Consider the following 25,299-nt stretch of genomic DNA (forward strand, 5'->3'; position numbering starts at 1 on the left):
AAATTTGGACTGATTGCAATACTTTCTCATTACTAGTATAGCTTTGCTAATTTTGCTATACATTAGTAATGCATAGAAAGTAAAAAAAAAAAAAAAACTAGTAAAATCCTTTCACACAGGAGCGTATCAAACCCGTAACTTTTAAACTGTAAGTTCTATTGGACTTACAGTCCTATTGGGTTAGAAGTTGCACCTTTCGGTTCGGCGTTAAAAATCACATAGGATTCACTAATCACATGCTTATTTGTTAATAGTCCTGTTACCTACATTGGAACAAGTTAACCAGTGCTCAAAAAGACGAATGGCCGAGTCTAAAGCAATGCCTGTTATTTAGAAATTCAATGCAACAAGCAGTACTAAAAAAAAAAAAAAAAAAAAAAAAAAAAGGAAAAAAAAAAAAAAAAAAAAAAAAAAAACAAGGTAAGTTCTGAAATAAACTCCCTGACCACATTTTAGGAACCACTGCCAAACTATAAAAGTCTGAAGTGGTCATAGTTATTTGGGGTTTAAGCCCCATATGTTCCGAAGCGGTTCCGAAACTATGGCCACTAGGGAATAAAAAATTTAAAGTCTCAAAATTTGATTCACATACATCTCAAACTTTCTCCATCGAGGTTTTCATAATAGGATTGACTAAAAATCACATAGGACTGACCTAATCACATGCTTATTTGTCAATAGTCCTATTACCTACATTAAAACGAGTGAACCAGTGCTCAAAAAGTCGAATCGCCAAGCCTAAAGCAACGCCTGTTATTTAGAAATTCAATGCAACAAGCAGTACTAAAAAAAAAAGCTTACCTAATAGAGCAAGATCTGAAAGCTTTCTACATAAATATGTAAGTGTACCTATGTATCTATTTCACCATGGAGTATTCAGACCTCGCTATAATTAGTATATTTTTTCAATAGCTGTACTTATGTGACAAATCTTGTTCCATTGAAAAAAAATCTTATACTTAATGAGGCAAATATATACGTAACATAGCAATATGATAGATATATTTGTATAAGTACTCAAAATAAACAAAAGTGTTTATGAATCGCGTGACACTTTGTTCAAGATCATCTATTCAAAAATTCAAACACCATCAGGTAATATTCACCAATCAAGACATAATCCCCAGTGTGTATTCACCAACATTCTCTCAAAGTGAGGACGCCTTCGGCGTCAACCTCGCCTAGTGGTTACCTTCAAGAGTCCATTATTATTATTCATCAATCAGTGTATACTCAATCACAGATTCCAATATGCCTACTATCAGTGTGTATTCACCAATCAAAACATATTCCCCGGTGTGTATTCACAATATCAGTGTGTATTCATCAATCACCTCTCAGTGTATATTCACCAATCAAAACATATTTCCCAGTGTGTATTCAATTATTCTCCAAATCAGTGTCGAAGGTCACCATGAGGTGCGCGGGGGAGGGAGGGTTCATGTATTTTCACAGTTTATATAGCAAGCGTGGAGTTGTCCCACTCAAGGTCACGAAGTTTGATTGCACACCGAGTCTCCTCTGTTTCTTCGTCGGACGAGTCCATTTCGTCGTCATGATAACTGGAATTGTCATCGGACGAGTCCACTTCATCATCGTGGCGGGCGCAGGAGTTCGAGGTCCCCAGCTTGCCACCGTGAATGTCCTCTAGTTGTGTCTGAAATGATAGGAACGTAAGGAGAGATTAGTTGTGTCTGAAATGATAGAAACGTAAGGGGATTAGTTGTGTCCGAAATGATAGGAGACATTCAGTGTAAAAATGATAGGAGACATTCAGGAAAACATGTGATTTTTTTGATAGAGGGAACTGTATCGTTCCGAACGGAGTTATTATAGTCCCGAAATCGAAGAGACAAGGAGCACAGGATAGGAGAAGCCCGGCTGTGCCGAAAACGAACCCTATCCGCTTCGGATAGGTTCGCCCCGGGGGGGAATCGAACCCACCGCCTAGCGGCAGATGCGCTACCAACCAAGCTAACTAGGCTGGAGGGTTTTCTTTAACGTCACCCATTTGATTTACACAGGCCAGTATTTCTTAAACTCTGGGTTTAGGATAAAGTTTGCCCTGGGTGAGAATCGAGTGCTTGCAAAGTTATCTAGCCAGGCGGGAAATATAAGAAAGAGATAGGTTCCTTACCTCCATAGGGTTGACAGTAATGGTGAGCGCGGAATCATCCCAGGCCATTTCCGTGTCTTGAATCTCTTCCTGGGTAGCCCTCTGATGCGCAGACCGTATGCGCACAACTCCCAACAGGATCATAAACAGCAGGAATCCAACACAGACGACTATAATAACGGTAACTGCATGACTACCCCCGGCACCAGCGACTAGACCTGAGGCGCTGTTACCACCTCTCTCCCCGATGCTGGCTTCTAAGTAGTGCTCTACGATAGACTGTGGAGGAGGCTCCTCTACATGCTGACGGTGAACCTGTGGGTGAGAAAGGTGAGGTGAATTAATTGGGTTTCAGAATATGTATCCAGCGTACTTGGGATGACAACGTATCTGTGTCCAAACATAGTCAACCGGCCGTCGATCGACAGGAAAATCTATACTGTAGAGGCAGTGTGGGCGTGTCAGTCGACATCGATCGATGGCCGGTCGACTATCTGTGGACACACCTTACTACTGCAAAAACGGAGGCATTATCACCCTGAGACAGGATAGGAGAAATCCAGCCGTGCCGAGAACGAACCTAATCCGTTCAGGATAAAATCCGCCCCGGGCGGGAATCGAACCCGCGACCTAGCGGTTACAAGGCAGACGCGCTACCAACCAAGCTAACTAGGTTGGCTTCATGGGGGAAACCGGAACTCTTTCCATTCGCTGTTAGTTGTTTGACTGTTTGGAGAAAATATTTACCTGTGCATAGTTCTGAACGATCTTGTTCTGAGGGGAATGCATGATGGCTGGTACGGGGGATGAGGACGGTGTTACACTGTCTGGGATCTTGGCGTTGGCGGCCGGAACACGTGGGTGTATGACGGTCAGAGTTTGCACGTACTCGTTGCTAATGAAGCGGCCGTTCATTTCCGAGCATACCAGCTTGAACATGCGGTTCAGATAGTAGGCGGGTTTCCGGTTTGTGTATTGGATTTGTCGCAGGGCCTGGAAATAGAGGGAAATTGATAGATTAATGGTTAGTATCAAATGCTGGGAATATACTATCAATTCATTTTCCTATTGATTAATAAATAAATACTTCCTATTTTCATAAATAAAAATACATTGAGTACATACCTACATAAAAAATGTATGCTCCTAAGGTAATATCTAACTTTTCTACTTTTCCTAAATTAAACAGGATGAGCAAAGTCGAGTGTGGGTGTTACCACGTGCTGCAGGGGGTTTTAGTGTGAATTATTGGATTATTGAGAGTAAGGAGGAGGTTTAAATACCAGCGAAAAAGAGGGGTGGCTTTAAGCCATTATCATTGACTTGTAGTCAGTAGTCACATACACGGGCACATTTCGGTGAAAAATTACTTTCCTTCCTATAGTGTAAGGAAAGTAAAAAATCTGGTGTGAACATCACACGACTTTCCTTATCCTATTGAATGATGCTTGTTTTTATGTTCTATATTAACTTTTACAAAATGGGCATTGAAAAATGTACCTACAGAAATATTGTTATTAACTATTGAGAATTGAATTAAAATTGATGATTACCTACCTATTCTACAAATATGCCACAAGTTCAGAATACATAATACAATAAACGTGTAGGAAGCTTTAAATAAAAGGGTTACCTATCCTTTAAACATTGATATTTAGTGAATTTGTAACCAAATCTGACAAATTGTTCTTTCAAAGAAATCTAAACCCCAAATCTAAAGAATCAAGCCTACCACCCACCGCATGCCAGGCACATACGTAAAATACTCCCAAGTCTCTACCCTCAGGAATATGTAGAACATTACATACATCTGCCAACAAGAACCTACTACATGTAATGATACATGTTACATGTTCTGTCAAATTAGCATAGCATTCTTTTCCTTCCTAGAGCATCGTAATACAAAAATAATAAAGGAAAGCACCACAGTACACATTTCCCAGCTACCCCTGACCCAGTTAGGAAAAACATCCAAGAAAATGATTCTCCATCTAGAACATTTACATTCCTTGATATCACGTATGGCACTGAAGTAATCTGAAGTATAGTATTATGTACAAAGCAGGGACGTTCATAGCCTAAGGCCAGCCACTCACACTCAAACCGTCAGACAGTTGGAACGTGTGTGCGGAAAACGTTTCAGACCGTGGTCGCTCAGAAGGGCTGACAGACCTACGTCTCAAGCTTTTTCCGCGACTGTCTCTCAGACAGTCAGACCTAGGTCTGTCAAGATTAGTTGTGTCTGAAATGATAGGAACGTAAGGAGAGATTAGTTGTGTCTGAAATGATAGAAACGTAAGGAGAGAGGATTTGAACCCAGCACCTCCAGGTTAAGAGTACTCTTGACTTGACCACTCGGCCACAGAGGCGGCTAAGTTACTCCCGCATTTTGACTTGATTTGAATTCGAACTACCAACCTACTGACGCGAAGTACACCGACCTAACCACAACTAGCGGGGTGGACTTCAGGTCTGGAGATTGGTGGTTCTGAATCTAAGTCAGGTCTTGAAATTTGTCGAGGCGTATTAAGTGGGAACTACATTTGGGAATCCTTGAAGCACGAGAGGTATTGTCCGATATGGCTTTAGGTTCAATGTAACTATTTATAGTCAAACTCATAACAAATCGAGTTTACCATTGTTTAGCCTTAGTTTTGAAAGTACATAGTGCGCCTACCTTGTAAACGCTAAGTTGCGGGTTCAATTCCCGCCTGGGGCGGATTTTATCCTAAACAGTTAATACAAGAAAATGTCTAAGCACCTGGAAACTATTATAAATGAACGTCTTGTTTTGTAGGACGCCTGACAGGTTTATTCATAGGTTGTAGGTTACTCGCATGTTAACTTTGCATTTTGATGTCATTTAATGTTTTGTAAAAAGAAAATTCTTTCTCATCCCCTTCAAGGAATGTCTTACTAGATTGTCCCCAGGCTGCTTATTAGAGATACAAGAAAATGTCTAAGCACCTGGAAACTATTGTAAATGAACGTCTTGTTTTTTAGGACGCCTGACAGGTTTATTCATAGGTTGTAGGTTACTCGCATGTTAACTTTGCATTTTGATGTCACTTATTAATATTTCGTACAAATATTTCGGCGTGGAAATTTGTGGAAAACGCGGGACATTCAAACTGGATAGGATTACAACTTACAAAGTTCTCAAGGATGTATTTTTTACGGAAAACGTCAAGGATTTAAGCATTTTAAGCTATATGTACAAAGGCCTGCAAGTTTACATTCATTTCATAGCTATGAACAAATCAATTAGGCAACTTGAAGAAAAAAAAAACTACATATGCTTGCGATTCGAAGCGCGGTACATACATATATACCTTCTTGATTATTTCTCTCTTTTTTTTACAGTCACCTTTTTCTACCTATTCTTTAGATAAAATTGAACAAATCTAATCTGATGTATTATATTTTAATCAAAATTTGGATCATGAAACGGTCGATACGAAATCACTTTTCGAATTAATTTTGTTTTGCCCAAAAGTACTTATTCTAATCTTTAGAGGTATAAAATATTTTTTGCACTTATTCATCTGTCAGTTAGAAGACGAATAATATTTTTGTATGAAAGAAAAAGAACAAGGTGGTAGAATAAGAAGAAGGATAAGGTTAATAGTGGTTGGATGGAAGAGCTCCTTCAGGAGAACCCTGCCACTATAAATAAAGCCTATAAAAAAATTAAAATAATAATAATAATAAGAAATATTTCTTCATTTCCAGAAATATAATGATAGAATATGGTGGAGAGGCTTTGTACACAGCCGACCCGTACCCTTGGACGGAACGACTTAAGATTTGATGATGATGATTTCTTCATTTCCTCAAATCAGGATTTACAGTACGATGAGATGAGCAATAGTACTGAAATGATAGGAACGTAAGGAGAGATTAGTTGTGTCTGAAATGATAGGAACGTAAGGAGAGATTAGTTGTGTCTGAAATGATAGGAACGTAAGGAGGGATTAGTTGTGTCCGAACTCCGAAATGATAGACACGTAAGGAGACATTCAGTGTAAAAAGGAAAACATGAGATTTTTTTCGATAGAGGGAACTGTAACGTGCAAGGCGAGTGCAGTGACCACTACGCCATGGGAGTTGACCCGCCTGGCGGGAAGAGATAGGTTTCTTACCTCCATAGGGTTGACAGTAATGGTGAGCGCGGAATCATCCCAGGCCATTTCCGTGTCCTGAATCTCTTCCTGGGTAGCCCTCTGGTGTGCAGACCGTATGCGCACAACTCCCAACAGGATCATAAACAGCAGGAATCCAACACAGACGACTATAATCACGGTAACTGCATGACTACCCCCGGCACCTGCGACTAGACCTGAGGCGCTGTTACCACCTCTCTCCCCGATGCTGGCTTCTAGGTAGTGCTCTACGATAGACTGTGGAGGAGGCTCCTCTACATGCTGACGGTGAACCTGTGGGTGAGAAAGGTGAGGTGAATTAATTGGGCGACAGACACCGAAGCGAATACAATAGTCCGTCCCTTATACCTTTTTATTACTATTGTAATAATAAAGGAAGGACGGACCAAAAACAAGGCAAGTTCTGAAATCAACTCTGTGACCATACTTTAGGAACCGCTGTCTAACCATAAAAGTCTGAAGTGGCCATAGTTTTTCGGAACCGCTTCGGAACATATGGGGCTTAAACCCCAAAGTTTAGTGTCAAAATCGACAGCGCTGCTGAAATAGATGGTAATTTTGGGGTTTAAGCCCCTTATGTTCCTGAAGCGGTTCCGAAACTATGGCCACTAAAAATTTTAAATTCTCAAATTTGATTCACATACATCTCAAACTTTCTCCATCGAGGACTTGAAGGTCCTCATAAAAAATCACATAGGATTGACTATTTACATGCCCATTTTTATATGTATTAGCGTACTTGGGATGACAACGTATATGTGTCTAAACATAGTCAACCGGCCGTCGATCGACAGGAAAATCTATACTGTAGAGGCAGTGTTAGCGTGTCAGTCGACATCGATCGATGGCCTGTCGACTATCTGTGGACACACCTTAATACTGCAAAAACGGAGGTATTATCATCCTGAGAGAGGATAGGAGAAACCCAGCCGTGCCGAGAACGAACCTTATCCGTTCAGGATAAAATCCTCCCCAAGCGGGAAGCGAACCCGCGACCTAGCGCTTACAAGGCAGACGCGCTACCAACCAAGCGAACTAGGCTGGCTTTATGGGGGAAACCCGGAACTCTTTCCATTGGCCGTTAGTTGTTTGACTGTTTGGAGAAAATACTTACCTGTGCATAGTTCTGAACGATCTTGTTCTGTGGGGAATGCATGATGGCTGGTACGGGGGATGAGGACGGTGTTACACTGTCTGGGATCTTGGCGTTGGCGGCCGGGACACGTGGGTGTATGACGGTCAGAGTTTGAACGTACTCGTTGCTAATGAAGCGGCCGTTCATTTCCGAGCACACCAGCTTGAACATGCGGTTCAGATAGTAGGCGGGCTTCCGGTTTGTGTATTGGATTTGTCGCAGGGCCTGGAAATAGAGGGAAATCGATAGATTAATGGTTAGTATCAAATGCTGGGAATATACTATCAAGTCATTTTCCTATTGTAAATACTTCCTATTTTCATAAATAAAAATACATTGAGTACATACCTACATGAAAAATGTATGCTCCTAAGGTAATATCTAACTTTTCTACTTTTCCTAAATTAAACAGGATGAGCAAAGTCGAGTGTGGGTGTTACCACGGATAGATTAATGGTTAGTATCAAATGCTGGGAATATACTATCAAGTCATTCTCCTATTGATTAAAATAAATACTTTCTATTTTCATAAATAAAAATACATTGAGTACATACCTACATAAAAAATCTGGTGTGAACATCACACGACTTTCTATTACATTTGAGTATCGAACCCGCAACTTCTCAACTCTAAGTCAGAGAGTGCTAAAAGTAGCACCATTCGATTCCGCGTAAAAAATCACATGGGATCCCCCCGCACCTCATGGTGACCTTCGACACTGGTTTGGTGAATAATTGAATACACACTGGGAAATATGTTTTGATTGGTGAATATACACTGAGAGGTGATTGATGAATACACACTGATATGGTGAATACACACCGGGGAATATGTTTTGATTGGTGAATACACACTGACAGTAGGCATATTGGAATCTGTGATTGAGTATACACTGATTGATGAATAATAATAATGGACTCTTGAAGGTAACTAGGCGAGGTTGACGCCGAAGGCGTCCTCACTTTGAGAGAATGTTGGTGAATACACACTGGGGATTATGTCTTGATTGGTGAATACACAGTACACACCGATAGCAGGTAGGTATATTGAAATGACGAGTATGTTTTGATTGGTGAATATTACCTGATGGTGTTTGAATTTTTGAATCGATGATCTTGAACAAAGTGTCACGCGATTCATAAACATTACTCAGCTAAGGATAGATTGTAAAGATTTTAGCAATATGAATGGCAACCTGCTAGGTTTGCATTACATTGTATGATGGAAAAGTTGTCTCCTAAGGTAATATCTAACTTTTCTACTTTTCCTAAATTAAACAGGATGAGCAAAGTCGAGTGTGGGTGTTACCACGTGGTGCAGGGGGTTTTAGTGTGAATTATTGGATTATTGAGAGTAAGGAGCAGGTTTAAATACCAGCGAAAAAGAGAGGTGGCTTTAAGCCATTATCATTGACTTGTAGTCAGTAGTCACATACACGGACACTTTTCGGTAAAACATTACTTTCCTTCCTATAGGGTAAGGAAAGTAAAAAACTGTGTTGACCCTGAGTAGCGACCCTTCATCCTTACCTGTTCGTAGTTATAAATGATGTCTGATCCACTGAGCGTGGCTCCATCTTTACTAAGTCTTGCCGTGATACCAAACTGGGTCAGCATATTCTCAGGTAGGGTAATGGTTTCATGATCAGGGTTCAGGGCCGGATATACAGACACAATGCACGAGTCTAGTCGCTTCTCTACCACGCCACTAGTGACCTCGCCTGGAAAACAAACAAAGTGTTGAGTTTGATTTCAGAAATTCTAAATTGGAACGATAAGAGGTTCGATAGATGTAAGTTTATCTGTATCATGAAGACAGGATAGGAAAAAGCCAGCCCTTTCACAAGAACCAACCCTAACTGTTTAGGATAAAATCCGCCCCAGGCGGGAATTGAACCCGCAACTTAGCGTTTACAAGGTAGGCGCACTATGTACTTTCAAAACTAAGGCTAAACAATGGTAAACTCGATTTGTTATGAGTTTGACTATAAATAGTTACATTGAACCTAAAGCCATATCGGACAATACCTCTCGTGCTTCAAGGATTCCCAAATGTAGTTCCCACTTAATACGCCTCGACAAATTTCAAGACCTGACTTAGATTCAGAACCACCAATCTCCAGACCTGAAGTCCACCCCGCTAGTTGTGGTTAGGTCGGTGTACTTCGCGTCAGTAGGTTGGTAGTTCGAATTCAAATCAAGTCAAAATGCGGGAGTAACTTAGCCGCCTCTGTGGCCGAGTGGTCAAGAGCACTCTTAACCTGGAGGTGCTGGGTTCGAATCCCAGCCAGAGGCATTGATGTAAAAAAAAAAAATAAAAAAAATAATGCCTTAAAGTAATGCGAAAGGGTTCCCAAGGTACATTTTTTTTTTTTTTTTTTTTTTTTTTTTTTTTTTTTGTGAAAAGTTATCTCCGGCAAAAGTTGTACCTTTAAACTGTAAGCTTGCAGAAAAAGATAGGAACTGTAGAGGGATCGAAGGAACTGTAACTGTACTGAGGTCTTATGGTCCTAAAATCCAAGAGAGGGAGAACGAACCGCATCTCAATTACGAGTTTTGTTTGATTACTATCGTTTGACAAGTTCATATTAGATATCTTTTTTGTCTACAGACAATATTAGACTAGACATCAGAGACAGACAAGAGACAGAAGACTGGGGTCTTATCGTCCCGAAATCGAAGAGAGAAGGAAGACAGGATAGGAGAAAGCCAGGCGTTCCGAGAACGAACATTATCCCATCAGGGTAAAATCCGTCCCGGGCGGGAATCGAACCCGCGGCCCAGCGCTTACAAGGCAGACACGCTACCGACTAAGCTAACTAGGCTAGCAGGGAGAGGTGAATTTGATAAAAAAAAATCTAAGAAGTTTCATAGAGGGCACTGTAACAGATACTGAGGTCTTATCCGCCTCGGGGGTGTAGTGGTCAAGAAGCGTACCTGGTAAACAGGAGGGCGTGGGTTCAATAACAGCCGAAGAAGTATGGAATTTTATCCTCAAAATAATTTGAGAATTTGACCACAGTAATAATAGTAGCCTACTGCCTACTGCTGGAGTAAAGGGAATTTTCAGTCCTATGCGAGCAGTATAAATAAGCACTATTATTATTGATAGATTCTGACGTGACTTTGTGAAGATTCATCTTGAAAAGAAGAACACAAATAGCTTTTACTCTTCACAGTTGGGGGAGGGATTGTCCTGAAATCGAAGAGAGGAGAAAAGGACAGTGGGAAAGCCAGCCGTTCCGAGAACGGCTCATAACTTACATGATAGAAGTAGTGAGGTGTAGATTACGTCGTCCAGGGGTTGGGAACTGTCTGGAATTGGCGTATCCTATTTTCTTGACGAGAACCTCTAAGTTGGTTTTGTTATCGCCTTCAATGGATAGCTCAGTGAGATCGCTGTTGGTCAGTAATTCCATACCTGGAAGGAAATGGGAAAATAAATGTACACATGATTATGGTAAGGTATCACTAAAAACGTGAGATCGCTGTTGGTCAGTAATTCCATACCTGGAAGGAAATGGGAAAATAAATGTACACATGATTATGGTAAGGTATCACTAAAAATATTCTAGCCAGCGGCAATAGTACCCGTTTTTATTTTAAAGTACCTACCTACTTATCAGTTTCCAAGTACTCAAGTTAAGCAATGTTGGGCGTGGTCGGTAACTGGATGGGCATCTGGACAACATGCTGTAGGCTTTTCTCGGCCCTCGTCGTCGTGCCCAAGGGCTTTTCATGATTTGTGGTCCTATATGACCGATGCCCAGGTATTGTTTTGTTCTGTATTTGAAACCAGCTGACCATTTTTGGTACAAATTGTGCACTTAAGGGGGGGGGGGAAAGACGAACCAAAACATCCTAAATATAGGACTCTGTCAGATGAGCATACACTCACACCCTGGGCATATGGGACTGCAAAACAAATGTCCTAGATTTAGGACTTTGAATACGACGAGGCTACGAATTTACATACCTGGTTCTAGCAACTCCATGGCGGGTACTTCCAGAGATTCCTTACACTTGTGCAGGCAGGCGAGGACCGAGGGCTTCTCAGTTTTGTGAAGTAGAACAGACAGACCTGCCAGGTAACCTCTGAGATGATGCTTCATCATGCTATCCGAACCTGAAATCAGAGCGAGAATGTAATTTATTAGGATAAGCTTGAGTTGTAAGTAGCTATACTCAGAGAACAAAAGTCGGGACAGTTGGCATTTCTAAATGTCCATCCCGTTACTACAACATACTTTCCTGAATGTTTTGAAGATCTTTCTCTTTTTTTTAGGGGTGGGTTTCATCAGCCTTTTAGCTCCTAACAGCCTGTTACCCCTGTTAAGCCTAAGCCTATATAAATGAAATGGAATTTAACAGGTCTCCTAGGGGTCGAAAAAATATTGGTGAAATCCACTGTTTTTTTTTTTGTACCAGTGAAAAGCTCCTGTTGTTTTCTTCAAAATAGATACTATCAATGGTTTTATACAGTTGGCTCTATCATCCATGAAAAAAAAAAAAAAGGTTGTTACTGAAAAAGTTATAAAATCAGTCTGTCTTGAATTTATTGTACTTTAATTAGATTAGCACTTTAAATTAATTAGACTGTCAAGATTGGACTCATCCACTTCTCTTTCCCTTTCTTACCTTGCCAGCAAGCGCCCACAGTGAGTGTGGTGTTGATTCCCTTGGTAGGATGCAGAGGCCAGTCGTCAATAACTTCCGGGTTCTTCTTTTCAGATTTGAACAGGGCTCCGTCAACATACAGCTGTACGTCGGGGAAATTGACGGACACCGCGTAGTGATGCCACTCATCATCACACACCTGGGGGGGGGGAATCAAAATCAGATGTGAAATTAAGGTAAGTATAGGGATTAAGGAATCTGATTAAATATAGGAATTTAAGTAGATGTGAAATTGAAGTTTTCTTACGTTCCACGAAAGCTTGCTTCCGGTCCTGAGATTAAAATAGACAGTAAGTATTTGCTCCCTAACGTATAGTTATATCGTGTTTTTTGAGTAGCTACTTTAATCGAGTAACGACCAGTGACGGCATTATTAACGTAAAAAGATTGTGAAAAGTGGGACTTTATAAAATGGCTGCTGCCCTACACTAGTGATTTTGACTACTGAACAATTCCATCAATAGGAATTAAAAAATATGCATTTGCTGATCGAAAAACAGAAAGCTTTCTATTTTACCTGAGGGATCCATATGTACTTGCGACTACAATGGAACTTCTCAATCTGCAAATGATTGCCTTTTCTTCCTTTGATCAAATATTTACATCGACTGGGCGGTACAACCCCCATTCCAATTGTACTTGCGACTAAAATGGAACTTCTCAATCTGCAAATGATTGCCTTTTCTTCCTTTGATCAAATATTTACATCGACTGGGCGGTACAACCCCCATCCCAATCAATTTAGGCAATGAATTAGAAGTAGAAGAGAGGCAACTAATAATCCTCTTGGGGAAAAGTATGGTAATTTCAGACCAATCTGAAAGGCTCCCATAATGGGGATTAAAATACGGAGAAGACGTAAAGCTAGGGGGAAAGACAAATTAGAAATGAGTTGAATAGAAAATAGAATGAGGGGAGAAAAGAAGAATAGACATGAACAAATTGAGGAAACCGGGGGGGGGAGGAGAAGGAAGAGGAGGAGAAGGAGAAGGAGAAGGAAGAGGAGGAGGAGGAGGAGGAGAAGGAGAAGGAGGAAGAGGAGGAGGAGGAGAAGAAGGCAGAGAAGAAGGAGGAGAAGGAGGAGAAGGAAGAGGAGGAGAAGGATGATGATGAAAAGGAGGAGGAGGAGAAGGAGAGGAGGAGAAGGATGATGATGAAAAGGAAGAGGAGGCAGAATTAGAGAAGAGGGAGGAGAAAGCCGGTGAATTAGACGAAGAAAATCAAGAATGCAATGGAAGGAAAAAAGAGGAGAAAGAAGAACAGGATTAGAAGAATAGATTAATGGAGGAAAACAATGACGAAGAAGAAATAGAAAGAAAAGAGAATAAATAAAATGAATAGTGTTTGCTTTCCTCTCATCTGAGGGTTAGGATGAGCGCATTTTGTTTATAACAGGGGCTTCCAACTAGCGGCCCGCGGGCCACTTACAGTTCAGAAGTTGCGGGTTCGATACTCCCCTGTGTCAACAAATTTCCCTTTTATTTGTGAACCGTTACCAATTAAGCAAGTGAATAGTTGATCCCATGTCATTTTTCACGCGGAATCGAATGGTGCTACTTTTAGCACTCTCTGACTTACAGTTGAGAAGTTGCGGGTTCGATACTCCCCGGTGTCGACAAATTTCCCTTTTATTTGTGAACCATTAACAAGTAAGCATGTGAATAGTTGATCCCATGGGATTTTTCACGCCGAATTGAATGGTGAAACTTTTAGAACTGTCCGACTTACAGTTGAGAAGTTTAATGTAATAGAAAGTCGTGTGATGTTCACACCAGATTTTTTCCCTTCAAATGTCCTGGAGGCAATGTAATTTAAATGAGAGTAGGTATACTAAAATAAGAAGAAAATAGGTGTTCACTTGACTAAATAAACAACTTTACTGCTGGAAAAGGGTCAACATGTTTCAGCATCTAATGATGCCATCCTCAGGACTGTGTGTTAAATGAGAGTGTTCCCATTATACACGACACATTTTTTTTTTTTATTATTTTTTTTTTTTTGGAACGGGCTTTAACTGGGTTAGGATATAATTGAACAATTCCATTCCATGGTTTCTTCAGTAAATAACCCATGGTCCCAAGGGCAAGGAAAACCTAGACCCTTACCTGATGAGGAATGGGCTTGTGTTTCATCCAGGTAGAAATGGTAAACTGTGAGGATAGGCCATGGTCGAGTACATCATTGGGAATGGCCACAGCAGAGCTTACTCCGTCGAATTCAAACATCTGATCACTCTCATGGCCTTCGTCTGTGGCCAACTTCTTGGTCCATTCAGATCCTGGAAGTCCTGGAGTGGGCAGGAGGTCGATACTTTCGCTGGAGGCTCCTGAAGGAAAACAGACGGGGGGAGTCAGAATTAGAATTATGCGGTATAGACAGAATATATCTTGTTTATTCTGCTGGGATAGGGCTGAAAAGTCCACCCCCGCAGGCTAACAAAGGTCTTATACATAGATATAGGTATGTATTTTGAAATATTATGAGGATCTAGCCCTAGGGTGGTCGCTTTTGGGTTGACATTTGGTTTTGGCTACAAAATTTTATAACTAGATGCCCCCCCGCACTCAACCTTAGCTATTTTTTTCTTTCACAAGGGAAATTTCAGGCTAATATCCCTTATGAAAGTCCCTAAGCCAGACTCTATCAAATGGTTCCCTCTATCAAAAAAAAAAGTTTTCTTTGTATCCACATTCCAACATACCGCAGATTTTCCTCTGACTCTGCACAGAGTAGGTGTCTCTATCACACCCCTTGCCAATATGAGATGTAGCCAGGGTCAGCTTGGTTTGGACGGACTTGATATTACAGGGAACATCGCACAGGGCCAGGGAAGCTCTATTGTTTATTTACACTATTATTATTATTGTCCCGAAATCGATGAGAGGAGAAAAGGACAGGGGGAAAGCCAGCCGTTATAACTTACATGATAGAAGTAGTGAGGTGTAGATTACGTCGTCCAGGGGTTGGGAACTGTCTGGAATTGGCGTATCCTATTTTCTTGATGAAATGATAGGAACGTAAGGAGAGATTAGTTGTGTCTGAAATGATAGGAACGTAAGGAGAGATTGCGGCAATAGGACCCGTTTTTATTTTAAAGTACCTACCTACTTATCAGTTTCCAATTACTCAAGTTAAGCAATGTTGGGCGTGGTCGGTAACTGGATGGGCATCTGGACAACGTGCTGTAGGCTTTTCTCGGCCCTCGTCGTCGTGCCCAAGGGCTTTTCAAGGTTTGTGGTCCTATATGACCGATGCCCAGGTATTGTTTTGTTCTGTATTTGAAACCAGCTGACCATTTTTGGTACAAATTGTGCACTTAAGGGGGAGGGAAAAGACGAGCCAAAACATCCTAAATATAGGACTCTGTCAGATGAGCATACAAACCCCTCTCACACCCTGGGCATATGAGACTGCAAAACAAATGTCCTAGATTTAGGACTTTGAATGCGACGAGGCTACGAATTTACATACCTGGTTCTAGCAACTCCATGGCAGGTACTTCCAGAGATTCCTTACACTTGTGCAGGCAGGCGAGGACTGACGGCTTCTCAGTTTTGTGAAGTAGAACAGACAGACCTGCCAGGTAACCTCTGAGATGATGCTTCATCATGCTATCCGAACCTGAAATCAGAGCGAGAATGTAATTTATTAGGATAAGCTTGAGTTGTAAGTAGCTATACTCAGTGAATAAAAGTCGGGACAGTTGGCATTTCTAAATATCCATCCCATTACTACAACATACTTTCCTGAATGTTTTGAAGATCTTTCTCTTTTTTTTAGGGGGTGGGTTTCATCAACATTTTAGCTCCTAACAGCCTGTTACCCCTGTTAAGCCTAAGCTTATACAAATGAAATGGAATTTAACAGGCCTCCTAGGGGTCGAAAAAATATTGGCGAAATCCACTGTTTTTTTTTGTACCAGTGAAAAGCTCCTGTTGTTTTCTTCAAGATAGATACTATCAATGGTTTTATACAGTTGGCTCTATCATCCAAAAAAAAAAAAAAAGGTTGTTACTGAAAAAGTTATAAAATCAGTCTATCTTGAATTTATTGCACTTTAATTAGATTAGCACTTTAAATTAATTAGATTGTCAAGATTGGACTCATCCACTTCTCTTTCCCTTTCTTACCTTGCCAGCAAGCGCCCACAGTGAGTGTGGTGTTGATTCCCTTGGTAGGATGCAGAGGCCAATCGTCAATAACTTCCGGGTTCTTCTTTTCAGATTTGAACAGGGCTCCGTCAACATACAGCTGTACGTCGGGGAAATTGACGGACACCGCGTAGTGATGCCACTCATCATCACACACCTGGGGGGAATCAAAATCAGATGTGAAATTAAGGTAAGTATAGGGATTAAGGAATCTGATTAAATATAGGAATTTAATCAGATGTGAAATTGAAGTTTTCTTACGTTCCACGAAAGCTTGCTTCCGGTCCTGAGATTAAAATAGACAGTATTTGCTCCCTAACGTATAGTTATATCGTGTTTTTGAGTAGCTACTTTAATCGAGTAACGACCAGTGACGGCATTATTAACGTAAAAAGATTGTGAAAAATGGGACTTTATAAAATGGCTGCTGCCCTACACTAGTGATTTTGATTACTTTCGTGGAACAGACTACTGAACAATTCCATCAATAGGAATTAAAAAATATGCATTTGCTGATCGAAAAACAGAAAGCTTTCTATTTTACCTGAGGGATCTTCCACCTCCATTCAGCGGGTCTGAAGATATTCAGGTCTCCCTCAGAGAAATCTCTTCTCAGTAGCAGGATCAGACGACAGTTCCTTACAAACCAGGCGTAATGGTGACGATTCATCTTGTGATCATCCGCAGAACAGATGATGTGCTCCTTTACATGCTTTTCCTGTAAATACAAAACACAAACAGATTGAGCGCGTAGCGCCCACAATACAACCAAGTGCGCAGACCTTTACATTAGCGATGACTTATTAGAATGATTCAAACCTATCTTCAGCAAGGGCTATTTCTAAAAATAAAATACCTAGTAAAATACTTTTTCTGGATTCTAGAAACTGCTCCAGCCCTCCATTCCATTCCATTTTTTTCTTTATATTAGCAGAAAATACTTTTTTCTAGAGAATAATGAGTTGACGCGTAATGGTGACGATTCATCTTGTGATCATCCGCAGAACAGATGATGTGCTCCTTTACATGCTTTTCCTGTAAATAAAAAACACAAAATAAAGTATAAGACCCTTTTTTCCCTTCAAATGTACTGGAGGCAATGTAATTTAAATGAGAGTAGGTATACTAAAATAAGAAGAAAATAGGTGTTCACTTGACTAAATAAACAACTTTATTGCCTTCAAATGTCCTGGAGGCAATGTAATTTAAATGAGAGTAGGTATACTAAAATAAGAAGAAAATAGGTGTTCACTTGACTAAATAAACAACTTTATTGCTTGAAAAGGGTCAACATGTTTCAGCATCTAATGATGCCATCCTCAGGACTGTGTGTTAAATGAGAGTGTTCCCATTATACACGACACTTTTTTTTTTTTTTTTGAACGACAAATGGGAACGGGCTTTAAGTGGGTTAGGATATAATTGAACAATTCCATTCCATGGTTTCTGCAGTAAATGGCCTTTGATCACAAGGGCAAGGAAAACCTAGACCCTTGACAAATGGAGTGTGTCTGAAGGCATGTGATGTGTATGTGTTCCAAGTTCCAATGTCCAATCTACTCGATCCCTCCTATTATATTAAAACAGAGTCACATTTTGAGTACAAATTTATATACCTCCCTCGGTTGGAATTGAACCCACACCCTCCTGTTTACCAGGTCAACGTCTGCATCACTCTTGACCACTAGACCACTACATCACCGAGTTATACCCTATTACCACTCTAAGAATTATCCAGCCAAAAATGTTGTTAGCATAATACCTGATGAGGAATGGGCTTGTGTTTCATCCAGGTAGAAATGGTGAACTGTGAGGACAATCCATGGTCGAGGACATCATTGGGAATGGCCACAGCAGAGCTTACTCCGTCGAATTCAAACATCTGATCACTCTCATGGCCTTCATCTGTGGCCAACTTCTTGGTCCATTCTGATCCTGGAAGTCCTGGAGTGGGCAGGAGGTCGATACTTTCGCTGGAGGCTCCTGAAGGAAAACAGACGGGGGGAGTCAGAATTAGAATTATGTGTTATAGATAGAATATATCTTGTTTATTCTGCTGGGATAGGGCTGAAAAGTCCACCCCCGCAGGCTAACAAAGGTCTTATACATACATATAGGTATGTATTTTGAAATATTATGAGGAACTAGCCCTAGGGTGGTCGCTTTTGGGTTGACATTTGGTTTTGGCTACAAAATTTTATAACTAGATGCCCTCCGCACTCAACCTTAGCTATTTATTTTTTTTTTTTTTTTTAGCAAGGGAAATTTCAGGCTAATATCCCTTATGACAGTCCCTAAGCCAGACTCTATCAAATGGTTCCCTCAAAAAAAAAAAAGTTTTCTTTGTATCCACATTCCAACATACCACAGATTTTCCTCTGACTCTGCACAGAGTAGGTGTCTCTATCACATCCCTTGCCAATATGGGATGTAGCCAGGGTCAGCTTGGTTTGGACGGACTTGATATTACAGGGAACATCGCACAGGGCCAGGGAAGCTCCAGGGAACAGGAATTCCTTGCCTGCTCCAGGGGCGTAGTCTACTCTTTCCGGGATTCCTGTAAGCAAAAGGGAATACGAATATTTCAATCACGATTATAAGTACAACACTCAGAATTAATCTGGCAAAATCGGGATGGGCATTGAAAAATGTACCTACAGTGTCCTACAGAAATATTGTTATTAACTATTGAGAATTGATTAAAATTGATGATTACCTACCTATTCTACAATGAATTTGTTACCAACTCTGGCAAAATGTTCTTTCAAACAAATCTACCTAAACCCCAAACCTAAGGAATCAAACCTGCCACCCACCGCATGCCTGGCACATACGTAAAATACTCTCTAGTCTCTACAGTCTCTACCCTCAGGAATATGTAGAACATTACATACATCTGCCAACAAGAACCTACTACATGTAATGATACATGTTACTACATGTACTGTCAAATTAGCATAGCATTCTTTTCTTTCCTAGAGCATCGTAATACAAAAATAATAAAGGAAAGCACCACAGTACACATTTCCCAGCTACCCCTGACCCAGTTAGGAAAAACATCCAAGAAAATGATTCTCCATCTTGAACATTTACATTCCTTGATATCACGTATGGCATTTACTGTAGTAATCTGAAGTATAGTATAGGTACAAAGGAGGGACGGCCAGCCACTCACGCTCAAACCGTCAGACAGTCGGACCGTGGTCGCTCAGAAGGGCTGACAGACCTACGTCTCAAGCTTTTTCCGCGACTGTCTCTCAGACAGTCAGACCTAGGTCTGTCAGTAGGAGGATAAGGAGGAGTAGAAGGAGGAGAAGGAAGAGGAGGAGAAGAAGGAGGAAGAAGAGGAGGAGGAGAAGAAGGCAGAGAAGGAAGAGAAGGAGGAGGAGGAGGAGAAGGCAGAGAAGGAGAAGGAGAAGGAGGAGGAGGAGGAGGAGGAGGAGGAGAAGGATGATGATGAAAAGGAGGAGGAGAAGGAGGAGGAAGGAGAGGAGGAGAAGGATGATGATGATGAAAAGGAGGAGGAGGCAGAATTAGAGAAGAGGGAGGAGAAAGCCGGTGAATTAGACGAAGAAAATCAAGAATGTAATGGAAGGAAAAAAGAGGAGAAAGAAGAACAGGATTAGAAGAATAGATTAAATGGAGGAAAAGGAAAACAATGACGAAGAAGAAATAGAAAGAAAAGAGAATAAATAAAATGAATAGTGTTTGCTTTCCTCTCATCTGAGGGTTAGGATGAGCGCATTTTGTTTATAACAGGGGCTTCCAACGCTTTTTCCGCGACTGTCTCTCAGACAGTCAGACCTAGGTCTGTCAGATGATCAAGGTAATTGTATTTTACTTTCAAATTTAACAATTTTATTGCTGGTTCCGGCCTCCTTCAGTGCCACGACCTGGTGCAAATGTATCCACAATTTTTTAAAATATTACCCTCATTTCCAGTTAAAACTCCTCGCATTTTCAGTCAAATGTTTTCCAATTATCGCGAAAAATTGTATTATGATTTATCAATCAAGGTACATATGTACTTGCGACTACAATGGAACTTCTCAATCTGCAAATGATTGCCTTTTCTTCCTTTGATCAAATATTTACATCGACTGGGCGGTACAACCCCCATTCCAATCAATTTAGGCAATGAATTAGAAGTAGAAGAGAGGCAACTAATAATCCTCTTGGGGAAAAGTATGGTAATTTCAGACCAATCTGAAAGGCTCCCATAATGGGGATTAAAATACGGAGAAGACGTAAAGCTAGGGGGAAAGACAAATTAGAAATGAGTTGAATAGAAAATAGAATGAGGGGAGAAAAGAAGAATAGACATGAACAAATTGAGGAAACCGGGGGGGGGAGGAGAAGGAAGAGGAGGAGAAGGAGAAGGAGAAGGAAGAGGAGGAGGAGGAGGAGGAGAAGGAGAAGGAGGAAGAGGAGGAGGAGGAGAAGAAGGCAGAGAAGAAGGAGGAGAAGGAGGAGAAGGAAGAGGAGGAGAAGGATGATGATGAAAAGGAGGAGGAGGAGAAGGAGAGGAGGAGAAGGATGATGATGAAAAGGAAGAGGAGGCAGAATTAGAGAAGAGGGAGGAGAAAGCCGGTGAATTAGACGAAGAAAATCAAGAATGCAATGGAAGGAAAAAAGAGGAGAAAGAAGAACAGGATTAGAAGAATAGATTAATGGAGGAAAACAATGACGAAGAAGAAATAGAAAGAAAAGAGAATAAATAAAATGAATAGTGTTTGCTTTCCTCTCATCTGAGGGTTAGGATGAGCGCATTTTGTCTATAACAGGGGCTTCCAACTAGCGGCCCGCGGGCCACATGTGGCCCGCCAGACCATTTTTGTGGCCCGCGAAGGTTTTTCGGATTTGTACAAACTTGCCTAAATGTAAAAAATTAGAATACTTTTTTGAAAAATTTCGCCTGCGGCGCTCAAAATTTGATCGGACTGCATTTCTGAAAACTTGTGGGGGGGGGCCCTATAATGCTCCCCTATTTACAATATGTGGCCCGCGAAGTACTTCCCAACGTAGTATGTGACCCGCATACACATGGAAGTTGGAAACCCCTGGTCTATAACATAATATTAGATATCGCTAATACAGCAAAAGAGACTAATGAGAGGGGGTTATGAGATTCTAACTTTGCAGCATTCGGATTAGAGGGAAACATTATTTATCAATCATTTCCAATGCTCATGGGTTATTTGTCGGAGAGGAAAAATAGGGACTACATACAGGGTGTTCTTACTTAGAAGGTGGTAATGTCTGCCTCCCCTTTTCCCCCACTATTAGGTATCTGATGAATAAAAGTCGGGACAGTTGGCATTTCTAAATATCCATCCCATTACTACAACATACTTTCCTGAATGTTTTGAAGATCTTTCTCTTTTTTTTAGGGGGTGGGTTTCATCAACATTTTAGCTCCTAACAGCCTGTTACCCCTGTTAAGCCTAAGCTTATACAAATGAAATGGAATTTAACAGGCCTCCTAGGGGTCGAAAAAATATTGGCGAAATCCACTGTTTTTTTTTGTACCAGTGAAAAGCTCCTGTTGTTTTCTTCAAGATAGATACTATCAATGGTTTTATACAGTTGGCTCTATCATCCATGAAAAAAAAAAAAGTTGTTACTGAAAAAGTTATAAAATCAGTCTGTCTTGAATTTATTGTACATTAATTAGATTAGCACTTTAAATTAATAGACTGTCAAGATTGGACTCATCCACTTCTCTTTCCCTTTCTTACCTTGCCAGCAAGCGCCCACAGTGAGTGTGGTGTTGATTCCCTTGGTAGGATGCAGAGGCCAATCGTCAATAACTTCCGGGTTCTTCTTTTCAGATTTGAACAGGGCTCCGTCAACATACAGCTGTACGTCGGGGAAATTGACGGACACCGCGTAGTGATGCCACTCATCATCACGATTTCCCAAAGGACTTAGGAGAGGGAAATAATATATGCTGCGTCCATTATTTTTTCAACTTTCTCAACACACCCGCACATATTCGTTCTCGTGTCGTAGGTGATGCCATGAATATATTTTCCGAAGTGAGAAATATTTATACATATATTTTTTCGAAATTTTCTTTTCTAGGAATTTTCCTTTTAAGAATAAAAGCTCTAGGGCCTCGGAATACATATGTGCGGATCTGCAGATGCGTCTGTATTTTTCTCCCTCACTTCCTAATGTGTGCATTCTGGACTGTGGGAATCATAGTTAGCATTAACTTAACACTTATCTCTACAAAACTTTGGGTCCACTGATCCTTGTGAGGATAAAAAATTCAAGCAAACGTTTGAAATCACAGGTCCGTATCAAGGCTGATACGGACAATTAACTCTCCACTAGGAGCATGTTGTTAGCCATTTTCTTTGACATTGCTGATGCAAAGGAGCGCGCCACGGCACCTTGCGTCAGATTGAGCGCGTAGCGCCCACAATACAACCAAGTGCGCAGACCTTTACATTAGCGATGACTTATTAGAATGATTCAAACCTATCTTCAGCAAGGGCTATTTCTAAAAATAAAATACCTAGTAAAATACTTTTTCTGGATTCTAGAAACTGCTCCAGCCCTCCATTCCATTCCATTTTTTTCTTTATATTAGCAGAAAATACTTTTTTCTAGAGAATAATGAGTTGAGGATGCGGGTATTTTATTTATGGATTTTCTTTTCTTTCTGTATGGTACGGGACACCGATATATCACGAGCAGTAAGGAGCTTATATCGTCTCGGGCTGAGTGTGCTCTCATTTTCTCCCTTGTTCATTAGGTGCAGCTCTATACTCCTTATGCTTGTGCACAATGCAACCTAATGCTATTAGCTGTGCAGTTTCCCTGTCTGGAAGGTTTCAGAATGGAACAGCTTGATTCGAGCTTTTGAGTGTCTGGTGTACTTGATTCCAGATTTATGTGAGATAAGTACGTTCATGAAATCATGACTCACAACAACTTTTGTCCGACTAAAATACATCACAATGAATACATGTTTTATTCTCTAATATGATGCTTTTTTTTTACAAAGAATGTAAAGGAAATGTTGTTATCTCAAAACTAGTTTTGTAAAATTGCCCTTTTCCGCGGAACTCCTCTAATTTCTTCTTTAAATTTTGGGAGCGACTGGTCCTATGGGGACCCGATATTTGCCTTTTTCCTGACTGAGTTCCACAGTACCCTGAATCACTAGTAGGACACACGTGTGACCCAGTAAATATCGACAGCTTGTCATTAGAGCCGCTTAATTACTATTATCATGATTTTATTCCTACACAGCATATTCTATTCCGTGATTAACTCATTATCTGGGACAATCCCCGTCCAAACTATAGTCCCTCCTAAATATCTCCCCCTCCTTACGCTTTCATAATGGTCTCGTTGGAACTTAATTACTTTTACTTTACGGGGACTGAATCCCCCAATGACCACCCTCCCCTCTCCCGCATCCCCTGAATATAATGACGGAATAATACACGCGGCCCCAATAATTTATCTCCCTGTCCGCAAATGATAATTATAAGACCCCCTTTCCGCAAACCCCCTCCAAAATTTCCCCACCTGAATAATACAACTCGTATTGCCGGGTTTTGTACTTCAAAATTTCCCCTCCATTTCCATCGATAGATAATCCGACAATCCGATCTATTTTATGCGATATAAATGTGTTACGAGAGGCATTTGATTTTACCATTACTCACTCTCTGCGGTGAATGATGAGATGAGTTTTCCGAGAACTGTGAGTCTCTGACGTTGTTTAGCTGGGACTTTTGAGAGGTTTTCATTTTGAACATTTCACCTCGGTTTTTAGAGTAAAAGGACAATATGTAGCTCATGAAATAGCTAACGGGGCTTACTAAGCTCAACGGGATGTAAGTCAGTTAGTCACCAAATTTCTTGTAGGTATGTGTTGAACATTTGTGCCAAATTTCATTAAAATTGGACCATCGCATCGGAACATTGGATTCAAAGTTCAAACACTTTGAAAACTCACTACTAAAGCCGTATTTTATTATGTGATTTTTTTTTTCAGTCATCATATGAAATTTATCTTTGGACTAGTTTGGACGTAATGGCGCAAGCACACCCGCTGCCAGTCCAAAATAGTTCAAAGAGAAATTTCATATGATGACTCAAAAAAGTCACATCATAAAATACGGCTATACTTTCTTTCAAAACAGCATGCTTACCTTTCCAGCCCAGTTTGCAGATCCGGTTCACCTTGATGGTGACCATGACGGGGAGCGACTGTTTCATGCCGCAGTCGTACGCCACCACGGACAGGATATGGTTGTGACTCCGCTCATAGTCAAGCGGTTCCGTGTTTCGCACCGACCCCTCATTGTCGATCACGAACGGCTGATCGGGCGTGGTGATCTCATATTTGCAGATGTCGCCGAACTTGGGCGTGCAGTCCCGATCTGAGGCTTCCACTCGCAGGATCTCCTCGTACAGGCGACCCTCGTCTACTTGCTTCACGTACGAGGGCTCGAGGAACGCCGGAGCGTACTCGTTGACATCCATCACGGAAATGTGAACCGTGGCGCTGAAAACAGAAGGGTAGAGGTGTTAGGATGCGGTGAGATTTGAAATGGTTGCGATTGGTCTACGATTAAATCGGACACTTAATATTTTTATGTCACCTCTGCGCGTAATCACCCATTTAACTTATTCTTTATTTATTATTATTTCAAGTTTTTGCTCAAATAGCTCAAGTTTTTGTCGACTGAGGAGGAAACAGCTCAGGTGAGATTTCATGTACATTTTACAATACACAGAGAGACAGAGACTCGAAATTTGAGCCCACGCTATGTATGATTAGGAGAGAAGGTAAATTTTCATGTTCATTTCAAATTTCAACTCACATCCGTTCATTTCATGTCTACGATTAAATCGGACACTTTATATTTTTATGTCACCTCTGCGCGTAATCACCCATTTAACTTATTCTTTATTTATTATTATTTCATTTCAGTAAAATAGGGAAAATAGCTCAAGTTTGTGTCGACTGAGGAGGAAAGAGCTCAGGTGAGATTTCATGTGCATTTTACAACACACAGAGAGACAGAGACG

General features: G+C 40.8%; 1 protein-coding gene across 1 annotated transcript; it reads right to left on the minus strand.

Moving 5' to 3' along the window:
* Positions 1 to 1,121: 1,121 nt before the first annotated feature.
* LOC103508855 (calsyntenin-1) lies at positions 1,122 to 24,792 on the minus strand (the record flags this gene model as incomplete). The annotated part of the gene is made up of 14 exons (XM_026823347.1): positions 1,122 to 1,657; positions 2,138 to 2,431; positions 2,864 to 3,109; positions 6,259 to 6,552; positions 7,394 to 7,639; positions 8,945 to 9,135; positions 9,844 to 9,857; positions 10,679 to 10,835; positions 15,563 to 15,712; positions 16,222 to 16,399; positions 16,787 to 16,960; positions 18,005 to 18,225; positions 18,608 to 18,799; positions 24,417 to 24,792. Coding segments are annotated over 14 exons (2,934 nt in total), but the record flags the coding sequence as incomplete, so codon positions are not given.
* Positions 24,793 to 25,299: the final 507 nt, after the last annotated feature.

This window comes from Diaphorina citri, unplaced genomic scaffold, assembly GCF_000475195.1.
Source record: "Diaphorina citri unplaced genomic scaffold, Diaci psyllid genome assembly version 1.1 scaffold440, whole genome shotgun sequence".
NCBI lineage: Eukaryota > Metazoa > Arthropoda > Insecta > Hemiptera > Psyllidae > Diaphorina > Diaphorina citri.